General features: G+C 37.1%; 2 protein-coding genes and 3 non-coding genes across 5 annotated transcripts; all 5 read left to right on the top strand.

Moving 5' to 3' along the window:
• Positions 1-1,708: 1,708 nt before the first annotated feature.
• LOC105233492 (dynein axonemal assembly factor 4) lies at positions 1,709-2,877 on the top strand. The gene has a single exon (XM_011215594.4). It carries the CDS (start codon positions 1,983-1,985, stop codon positions 2,742-2,744), a length of 762 nt encoding a protein of 253 aa, XP_011213896.2. The 5' UTR covers positions 1,709-1,982; the 3' UTR covers positions 2,745-2,877.
• Positions 2,878-3,163: 286 nt separating this feature from the next.
• Trnat-ugu (transfer RNA threonine (anticodon UGU)) lies at positions 3,164-3,235 on the top strand. Its single transcript has one exon. It is a non-coding gene; the product is annotated as a tRNA-Thr (tRNA).
• A 2,332-nt stretch (positions 3,236-5,567) lies between these two features.
• On the top strand, positions 5,568-5,639 carry Trnat-cgu (transfer RNA threonine (anticodon CGU)). The gene has a single exon. It is a non-coding gene; the product is annotated as a tRNA-Thr (tRNA).
• A 412-nt stretch (positions 5,640-6,051) lies between these two features.
• Trnat-ugu (transfer RNA threonine (anticodon UGU)) lies at positions 6,052-6,123 on the top strand. The gene has a single exon. It is a non-coding gene; the product is annotated as a tRNA-Thr (tRNA).
• A 2,205-nt stretch (positions 6,124-8,328) lies between these two features.
• Positions 8,329-9,171, top strand: LOC105233507 (uncharacterized). The gene is made up of 4 exons (XM_011215610.4): positions 8,329-8,429; positions 8,499-8,645; positions 8,721-8,894; positions 8,961-9,171. The coding sequence occupies exons 1-4, from the start codon at positions 8,370-8,372 to the stop codon at positions 9,108-9,110; spliced, it is 531 nt and encodes a 176-aa protein (XP_011213912.3). The 5' UTR covers positions 8,329-8,369; the 3' UTR covers positions 9,111-9,171.
• Positions 9,172-10,203: the final 1,032 nt, after the last annotated feature.

Genomic DNA, 10,203 nt, shown 5'->3' with positions numbered 1-10,203 from the left:
CACAGTATTGCAATTACCATTGATATCCATGTATCGACGGTTATTTGTCGATTTACTGCTTTTTCATAGGGTGGTACGAAAAATACTTTTAATCCGTTGTATAAAATTGTGTAATAGTGAACTCCTTCTTACGTTTTGGGTTAAACCACAACTAGTCGTGGGCATAACATACATATGAAGTTTTTCTTCTTCTTAGGCTAGTTTACAACGGCGCATCAGTCGTTTTTCCTTTTCACAGTTGGGCACCAATTGGAGACTACAAGTGTTGCTAGGTCCTTTTCCATCTGATCTTTCCAGTGTAGATCTTCCTCTGTTGCACCCGGCGGGTACTGCGTCGAATACTTTCAGTGCTGAAGTGTTTCCATCCATTCGGATCACACGACCCAGCCAGCGTAGCTGCTATCTCTTAATTCGGTGAACTATGTCACTGTCGTCGTATATTTCATACAGCTCATCGTTCCATTGACTGCGGTATTCGCCGTTGCCAATGCGCAGAACTTTCCGCAGAAATTTTCTCCTGAAAACTCGTAACACCGACTGATCAGATGTAGTCTTCGTCTATGCCTCTACACCATATAAAAAAACGGGGATGATGAGTGACTTGGTGAATTTGGTCTTTGTTCATGGATAGAGAACTTTACTTTCCAATTGCCTACTTGGTCATAAAATTATGAATTTTAGTCTGATTTGGACAATTTTTCAACCTGAGATAGAATACCCTACAAGCACTATTTAAGCAAAATCGATAACGTCACTGACTCTCGCTTGAGGCCTCCAGTGCCTTCAATGTATTTCTTTTTCGGTATCGGCTCATTTTTGGAGCGCCATTGATGAGACTGTTTATTTCAACATCATATTTCTAAGCTCACATTTCGTTGACAATAAGAAAGCATTTAATGAGTGTAGGGTCCTTAGCTACGTTGCCAAGTTTTTTTTCGTTCTCAACTCGACGACGTTTTTTGCTAAAAGTTGATCTCTTTTAATATGAGTTATATATTCTTAATGGTAGACAAGTTTCCTTCTCAAAACCTTAACTAAAATCTGTTGGATCGAATCAAAAGAGACTTTGCGATCTTCAACTATCCCTCTGCTATCAGCATGACGTTTTTCATGGACAGTTTCTTTAATTTTCGCGATGTTATCACCATTAATAAAGGAAGATGGACAACTCGCATGAGTAAAGTTTTTGAAAACTTCTCGACCTTCACAGAATGCTTTGTGTCACTCAAATACCTGTGTTCGTGATAAAGTAGATTCCCGAAAACACTTCTGCAAGATCTTTAATGATTGCGTAACCACGATTGCTTTGAAAACACAAAATTTCAAGCCAAGTACTTTTTTACTAAGGGATTTTTCACCAAGTTTGATTGTGATATATCGAAGCTTATTGGAGATGCCGTGTACACCGACACTTCAAGAGATGGAAATGTATTTAAACCTGATGGTTGAGGTTAAGATGAAATACTTATGTATATCTAAGTAATTTTCTGTTAAAATTTATCAGTGTAAACTGAATAATAATTTAAAATACCTTCAAAAAACTCTCAACAGAATAATGCACAAATGTCCTCATATTCTAAATTTTTAGGTGTATTGTTGAACCACCCCCTTGTTTATATTATTATAAGTATGTAAGCGTTTACTTGCATAAACTTTTATGCAAAGCGGTGGTCGTCATTTCGCTGCTCAAGCGACCAAGCAGGACGAGCAAGCTATCAACTGTATTGTTTGGTCGATAAATCTATCGAATGCGGTAGACAGGTATTGAAAGAAAAAGTAAATAAATATTGATACAATTTCTTTGGCGTATAAAACAAACACGGAAGTCAAAAACAAATCAAAATCGAGCGACAGCAATCAATGAAAACACAATTTCTATTCACTTCGATTTCGCCTAGATCAGACAGAGGTCAACACTTGCCGAGCGACAACAGAAGACGAACTTTGCGGTCTGCATACAGTCAGTCTGCAAGCCAACAGCGATGGTGCAAGTAACACAAACCGAAGAAGATATTAAAATAATTATCGAATTGAATCGGCTGATAACGCGCAAGCCGGATGTGATCCTATTACCACAATATATCAAATTCAATAATCCACCAATATTCTTTGAACGCCATCTGGTGCACGAGATCGACGAGGTGACCAGTTTTTGTCGCATTTTCAAGAATGAAGCGCGTATTGTGCTCGTTAAGAAGCAGAAAGGCATCTGGCCCGAGGTATTTCAAAAGCTTTCGAAAGACGAATTGAAGCAAAAGCGTTTAGAGATTTCCGATTTAATTGTGGAGCGTAATAAAGAGCGTGATAAGCTGGTGGTTGAGCGGTTTGAGCAAAAGCGGCGTACGGAAATCGACAAAGAGATAAAACGCGAAACGGCAATGAGAGAGCGCGTCAAGCAGTTTCAGGAGAATGCGCGTCGTGAAGCGCTGATGGTAGGTGTTCGCAAGGAAACACACACGAAATCACAGGCAACACCTCAAATGTCAACACCGCCGCCGGCAACCATCAACAACACCAACATAACGGGACAGCGTATTGGCACGCCAGCGGTGCGGCCGTGGGCGAGCATGCGAAGTGGTGGCAAAATAAACGTAAGCTTTTCCAAATTTACATTGAGCACACCGAAACGAGAGTCACAGGAGGGCATACCGCGACCATTCGCCATGCACGACATGCAATGCAGCAACGCGCCGCAGGAGAGTCAAGAGCAGTGCAATGTGAATGACTTGAATGCAACAGATTGAACGCGAAATGCAATTTGATATAGTGTAGATTTGCTATCGGGGAAATTTAAGAATCTCGATATATACATACGTACATGTACAAGTATGTATGAAGATGCTTATGAAGTATGAGGAAATATTTTATGGACTGTCGGCATGTGATTTTTAAATAAATAAATAACTGAAGTTTCAATGCTTTTAAGACTAGTGTGCTTTTCTTTCTATATATTTGAAGCTAACAGTGAGACGCCTTTTAGTTAGAATGTTGTCTGAAAAGATTGCTGGAATTTTGCCATCGAGATATGCCATACATTTAATACAAGACTCTATCGTATTGTACATGAAATTGCTTTTAAAGTAGTTAAAAGTGATAAGGGTTTTTCTGAAAGTTTTACTATAACGAGACAAGCCAGGTTTTATAAATATGAATGTATTTGAGCGCCTCTTTAGCTCAGTGGCAGAGCACTGGTCTTGTAAACCAGGGGTCGTGAGGTCAATCCTCACAGGAGGCATATAATCCTTTATTGATCTTTTTTACATCAACCATTTATAGACGAGTAGCATTACTAAAAACAGAAAAGCATAGACAGACTTGATCTGAACTGTCCTAAGATATATTGAGTCTAAAGCCTCGTTACCGTCGAGCCAAGCCGACTATTTTTAGTAAATACTGGTAGATGTTTTGTGGTTTAGTCAAATATTTTTAAACACAATGAAAGCTCAGGAGTTCAGCCCTCACCTTGCTTAACCAGTAGTCTTCACCTTCTTAAACATTAACTTTATTGATGTGTATGTCAACTAATTATTCGGTATATGATTTGAAAATAAAGTATTATAGATAGATAACTAGAAGATTCTCAAACTGTAATCATTCATCACAACGAAATAACCTCATAACTAACTCTACGTATACTGGATGTCTACATCTTATTTGAAATATTAGTTTAAATAACTCTAGTGTATGACCATAAAAAAAGCGAATATCTGCATCTGCCAAATCCTGTGCGTCCCTTAATAGACCATCCATTTTCATTTAGGTAATTCCCAAAGATTATTGATATCATTGGCCTCAACAACCGCGCCGTTTGTTCTGCTTTCTCCATAATGGAGAAGGAAACGAAGCAAATGGGCCTGGTAATGAACTAGGGTAAGATGAAATATCTCCTGTCACCAAACAAACAGTCGTCGTATTCGCGACTACGCTCCCACGTCACTGTTGACAATCATAACTTGGAAGTCGTAAATAATTTGGTCTACCTTGGAACCAGTATTAACAGCAGCAACAACATTGTCAGCATCAAAATCCAACGCAGAGAACTCTTGCCCACAGGTGCTACTGAGTAGGCACAACAAAAACCAAACTCTATAAGTCACGGGTCACGAGTCGACGCTTCGAGTTTTCGAGAGAAAGGTTCCGGGGAAGATTTATGTTCCTCTACGCATTAACAATGGCGATTATCTCATTCGAGGCTTTGACCTATGAGTATCCATACGCTAAGTTAAATTAGGTAAATAGGCAAGCCAAGAGTATTTAGTCCCACTTCGACAGCTAAAGGCGCAGGTTCGTAGAAAATATGGTGATCAAAATGATTCACTATTGGTCTCGCGACAGATGAACAGCGAATGAGAAAACGTTAAGATTTTTCCACCCCATCTTCCATCCTGCAACTTTTGGCAATTTCCGTCCTCCAAAGCAACAACACGCCCTTAGCTTCACCGCGTGAGTGACAATGAGACAATGGCCAGTTTAGACAGCTATCATTGTGTGAGCCTTGCTAGTAGCTAAGTGGACCTAGGCTTTCTCATAAGCCTTAGTTATTGATTAACGGTTGCTGAGAATATCACTTAACCGCTCCTAGCCTGTTGGGATTTGAGCAAGGTTGTCAGTATTTCAGTTCTACTCTATGCCAGAAGGCTTCCGCAACCCCACAAGTGCCGGCTGCTGCCAAGCCTTGTTGAGCTCCAATGCCCGAAGGAAAACAGAGGAACACCTGTTCATTGGCTTTACAGTTCCCGACGATTTCGCCGTCGCCAGGCATCCAGACAAGATTAATATGGAAATAGCTTGATGCTTCTGCTAGTGAGGTTATTTCCTGACTAGCTTTGAGCTCACTGACAGCGAGTTCAAGGACTATATACCAACTCTGCTATCGAAGTAAATATATACCTCCCTAAAAGAAACCACACTTCGGAGAAGTACGTTTGCTGCTATTTTGATGGTGCCACTTCTGCTTAAAAGGCACTGTAGTGTACTGGGTATCTATACTTTTTGAAGTTTTTGAAAGTGTTTACAGGTCCTCTGTAAATAACATAAAGTGTCTGTTTTAAAGCAATTTGTCCGATCTAGTATATATTGGAAATGTCTTCTAAATATTATATTTCTTGGGTATATTGTTTGATCTGTTTCCATAATTGGACACGCCTCTAATTCATACTTATCCGATGTAATGTGAAGTGCCAACAATTCTGCAAGATTTTCACGCTTCAACAGTCAGTCTCCCGGTATATACAGGTCAAGTTAGTCATTCAAATCTCAATATAGTTTTTGTTAAGAGTAATCTATAACTAATTAGGTCATTAATTTGATTGCAAGTATACTATAAATCTAATAAGCAACTAATATCAAAAATCGTCGTATTAGAAGCACAGTGCTTTCAAGCACTTAGTACCTGGTTTCAATTAAATTGTGAGTATCAGTATCGCACTTCTCTTTTATTTACCCAAAATACACAGCAATGGTACCAGATATCAGTAAAATTACTGACCTATATAACTGTAAACGTTAGTATTCAAAACTGAAGTTAATTTCTTAAAACTTCTAAAATGGGCTAGCAATATTTAGTAGCCTCTTTAGCTCAGTGGTAGAGCACTGGTCTCGTAAACCAGGGGTCGTGAGTTCAAACCTCACAGGAGGCATGACACAGCCTGTCTTTGTTTTTTAAATGGTGTTCCTTAGAACAACTAAACCTTTAAGATCTTTTATAAGATCAGTTATACCTGTAGTTACAGAGCTGCAGTCAAATGAGAATTGGGTGTAAAAAAGCACGTATCTTAACTGGCAGAAACATTGTTTAAAAGGGTCTGTACAAATTGGTGGTTTCCTATCTGCAAAGGTACACTCTACATAATGAAACTTTAGTCATTAAATGCAAATTCGTCCCTTAGAGAGATGTAATAATCATATCCATATAAATCTTACTTTTTAAATTTGACGAGAAAACTGTGTACTTGAATGCAGCATCTTCGAACTTCAAATGATTTTTTAATTGATTAAAAATTGTAATGGATATCGTATCATACTTGGCTATTAATTTAAATCTATTTACTCGCCTCTTTAGCTCAGTGGCAGAGCACTGGTCTTGTAAACCAGGGGTCGTGAGTTCAATCCTCACAGGAGGCATAACAGAACAATCTGTATATTTTTAAAGTTTTCTAATTTGGAAATGCTTTTATTACAAAGATTGTTGCAGCTTATCTGTTTGAAAAGCTAATAAAGCTTGTTCGATTCGCTACTCTCTAATACTTGACAAATGTGAGACAACTGACATGCAAATGATCTCCTAATTTTGTATACCCTGCACAGGATATATTAGCTTTTGATTGAAGTTTGTAACACCCAGAATTCAACTTCGGAGATACTATAAAATATGCCCCTGGTTTTCCATTAGGCATGGTAGGATTTCTAAGTATACGCCATAAAAGAAGATCTGTATTTTTTTCATTGTACATAACTGAATATTTTTACAATTTTATCATGATCAAGATCAGCCTAAGAGCAACGTTTACAAATTGTTCAATGTTATTATTAAAATAATCGTTCTCCAATTGCAACTTTTTGTCCACTTTTGCCATTTTATGGTCGTAATACCCGTCCACCTGTGCACTCTAAACGTCAAATTGATAATTTCGAGCATACATTTTCTTTACAAAATGTTCAACTGCCAATAAGTCAAAGAACCGATTGAAGTGATGAACTTGTTGGTGCCGTTTAGGCAAGTGTTGCTAAAAACCCCAATTTGTCGATTTCAAGACGTTCTCAAGAATTGGCACTGTCTCAATCCACAATCAAAAGGACCATAAATCTTTCGCAGAACCTTTCTCTCGAAAGCTCGCAACGTCGACTCATCAGTTGTTGTCATCGTCCAAGCCTCTGCATCATAAAGCAAGACGGGGAAAATGAGCGACTTATAGAGTGTGGCTTTTGTTCGTCGAGAGAGGACTTTACTTACAATTGCCTACTCAGTCCGAAGTAGCACCCGTTGGCAAGAATTATCCTGCGTTGGATTTCCAGGCTGACATTGTTGGTGGTGTTTACACCGGTTCACAAATATACGAGACTATCTTTTATCAGAGTGGTGAGGTAAATAAACAAAGCTGTCGATTCTGGTGCGAAATCGACGAATTATTCATGAACGACAATTATATTCACCTAAATTGACAGTTTAATATGGTTCTTGGTCTGTTGGAAGCATCGGTCCGTACTTCTTTCGAAATGAAGCTGGTGACACCGTTACTGTCAAGGGAGAGCGGTATAGATCGTTGATAAACAACTTCTTCATGGCCGTAATTGGAAGAAGTTGATCTTAATAACGTCTGGTTTCAATAAGACGTCCGAGAACCGAATGATACTGAGAAAAGTTCGGAGATTCGTTTATTTCAAGAAATTGTGACTTTGAATGGCCTCCAAGAAGTTGTGATGTAAACCATTAGACAACTTCTTGTGGAGCTATTTGAAGTCATTGGTCTTTAGCGATAAACCCTCTTCAAGCTTTAGAAGACAATACTGAGCGTGCTATTAATGACATACGACTTGATTTAATGGAAAAAGTACTCGATTTTACTTCACATTAAATAAAAAACATTGAATTTCGTTAACAATTACTGTGTTTTTTTTTTTTAATTATATCACTCTTAATGAGAAACCCTCTAAAGTCATCGTGATGAGTTGAGTCGGTGAGTCGATAAAATATATACTATATAATCAACATGATGAACTAAGTCGGTTTAGTGATGCCAGTCTGTTTATTGTTTTATTTAGATTTACCCATTATACCGTAGAGCTGTCATACAAAATTAATCGATCAATATCCACCTTGTTTGGGTAACTTTTTTATTTGACAAGATATCTACAGGAAATTTAAGACAGATTATCTTCGAATATAATATCATATATAACTCAGATCGGACGACTCTTGCATATAGCTGCCATACAAAGCAATCAATCAAAATGAAATATGGGAAACCTATTTATTTTTGAAAGATATTATAGCTTCGGTGCAATCAAAGTTAATTTTTTTTCTTACTCCTTAATATTTTTACTTTCCATTCAAAATAAGTATTTCATTTTCATAAAGAAAACGCTCACTTAATACCGATAATTGTTCCACAGTGTTCGGGTTATATACCCACACAATTATTAGTTCGTGTACTTGCTGTACGAATGTACATAAAGGTTCCGATATTTGAAATATTTTGGTAAAAAATTGCCTTTTAATTGAACTATTATGTAATTTAAATCATCGGCCATAACATTTATTTTTTATCTGATAATATCAATACATATATGTATGTATGTATGCGCATTAAACACCATTTAAAACTCATTTGAGTCGCATCGTGCATTCAAGTCGGTCCAATGTGTGCAAAATGCTGATATTTTCGAAAACAATTTTATTGCTTGCAATAATAATTGGATGTGCAGAAGCTGTAAGTTTCCAACGCCACACGTTGTATACAGTTATAATAAATATATATATCACATATACATATTTATAGAAATTTAAAATTACAAATGTAAAATGCCTTTCGACGAACGAATCGTTTGCTAAGTTCAAAACGTGTCGCCTGAAAGCCGTAAGACGCAACATCAATGAGTTATCGGTCTACGTGAAGTTGCTGCAATTGCCTATTGATAATGTGAAGGTGTGTTAACAAGTGTAGTTTTATATTATTTTTATTTTTTGTTTTATGTAGTAACCAATTTGAAACTCTTACAAGATCGTTTTGCAACTGAAGAAGCGCAATGACTATCGCAACCGTTCGATTTATGAATTTGGGATTGACGCTTGCGCTTTCTTTCGCAACAAACGTCGCAATCCCTTGGCTGACTTATTCTACCGATTTTCGGGTCTTAAAAGTCACAGTAATGCAAATCACACTTGTCCTTATGATGTAGGTATTAAGGACATTTAATCGATCTTATTCAAAAACTTGAACATTCAATTACTTTTCTTCCAGCACGATATTATTTTGGATCGATATTTTATCGATGATAAATTCTCCAGTTTTATACCACTGCCCGCAGGATCTTATGAAATACAAACCCGTTGGGAGACTGATGGCATAAAGCGAGTTGATGTCGCCGCTGTAATTGAGGCATTTGACTAAAAATTATTAAAAGTTTCAAAGATTTGTTTTTAAGAATGTATAGCAAAAATTAATTAATGCTTTTGGGTGCTTAAATTTATTATTCGGTTTATTTGTTTGAATAAAAGTACATATAACGATTTTAACTTTTTCAAAATTGCACATACGGCTTAAATTAATAAAAGAAACAAGTAAGGAAGAGCTAAGATCGGGTGCAACCGAACATTTTATACTCTTGCAACTTGCAAAAATCAAAGCCAGGGAAATACTTTAAAGTGTAAATCGAATCATATAGGGTAAAGTTAGCCAGATGTTCGAAAATTCTGATATTTGTTATAAATTAGCAAGGCCAAGTTTTCGCTCAAATTTATCTATTTTAGGCACAAATATACTGTTATGAGTAAAACACGCTCTCCTATTTTCATTGGAATAACTCACATATTGGTATATGCGGTAAAAAATCACCCGGAAGTTCGAAAATCTTTATATTATGTTTATGAGGGGTAAAGAAAGTGTTGGGAAGATTCAACCCATGTTTGACATACAGACATACCATAAGAGAAGGATCATCCCTGAATTTCAGTTATATATCCCATACATTTGCCGATATTTTCGGTAAAAAGTCAACTATAGGTACTGGGGTCCAAATATCCGGTACCTAGTTGATCGAAGAGTTTTTGTTGGATTTGAACATTTCATTAAAGGCATTATTCGTGTAAAGTTTTTTCCCGTTATATTAATTGGTTTTTGATTTGTGTACTGGAAAGTGAAAAAAATCAAGTGGAATTCAAAATTGTGTTTTATGGGAAGTAGGCGTGGTTGTTGTCCGATTTCGTCCCCTGTTACCATTCGCTTCAGAAATAGTTCGATTTCATTTCGTTTCAGCAAAGAATCGCAGATGTTAATTCGGTCCATTAAATTTTTTACAGACAACTCATATGGTACCCAACCATCGATCTTCTTTTTGTAGCCAATCTTTATTAAATGGTTAAAAAAAGTTTTATGATGAATGCTTAGTTCCTTAGTGATGTCATGGCCGCTTATGTGACGGTCACTCCTTTCCATAATTTCTTCATAATTCCATCGCGATAGGTCGACTAGAGCGTGGTGCATC

The sequence above is a fragment of the Bactrocera dorsalis genome, chromosome 3 (assembly GCF_023373825.1).
Source record: "Bactrocera dorsalis isolate Fly_Bdor chromosome 3, ASM2337382v1, whole genome shotgun sequence".
Taxonomy (NCBI): domain Eukaryota; kingdom Metazoa; phylum Arthropoda; class Insecta; order Diptera; family Tephritidae; genus Bactrocera; species Bactrocera dorsalis.
Note: the sequence above shows the minus strand (reverse complement) of the source record. Positions and strands in the feature narration are given on the sequence as shown.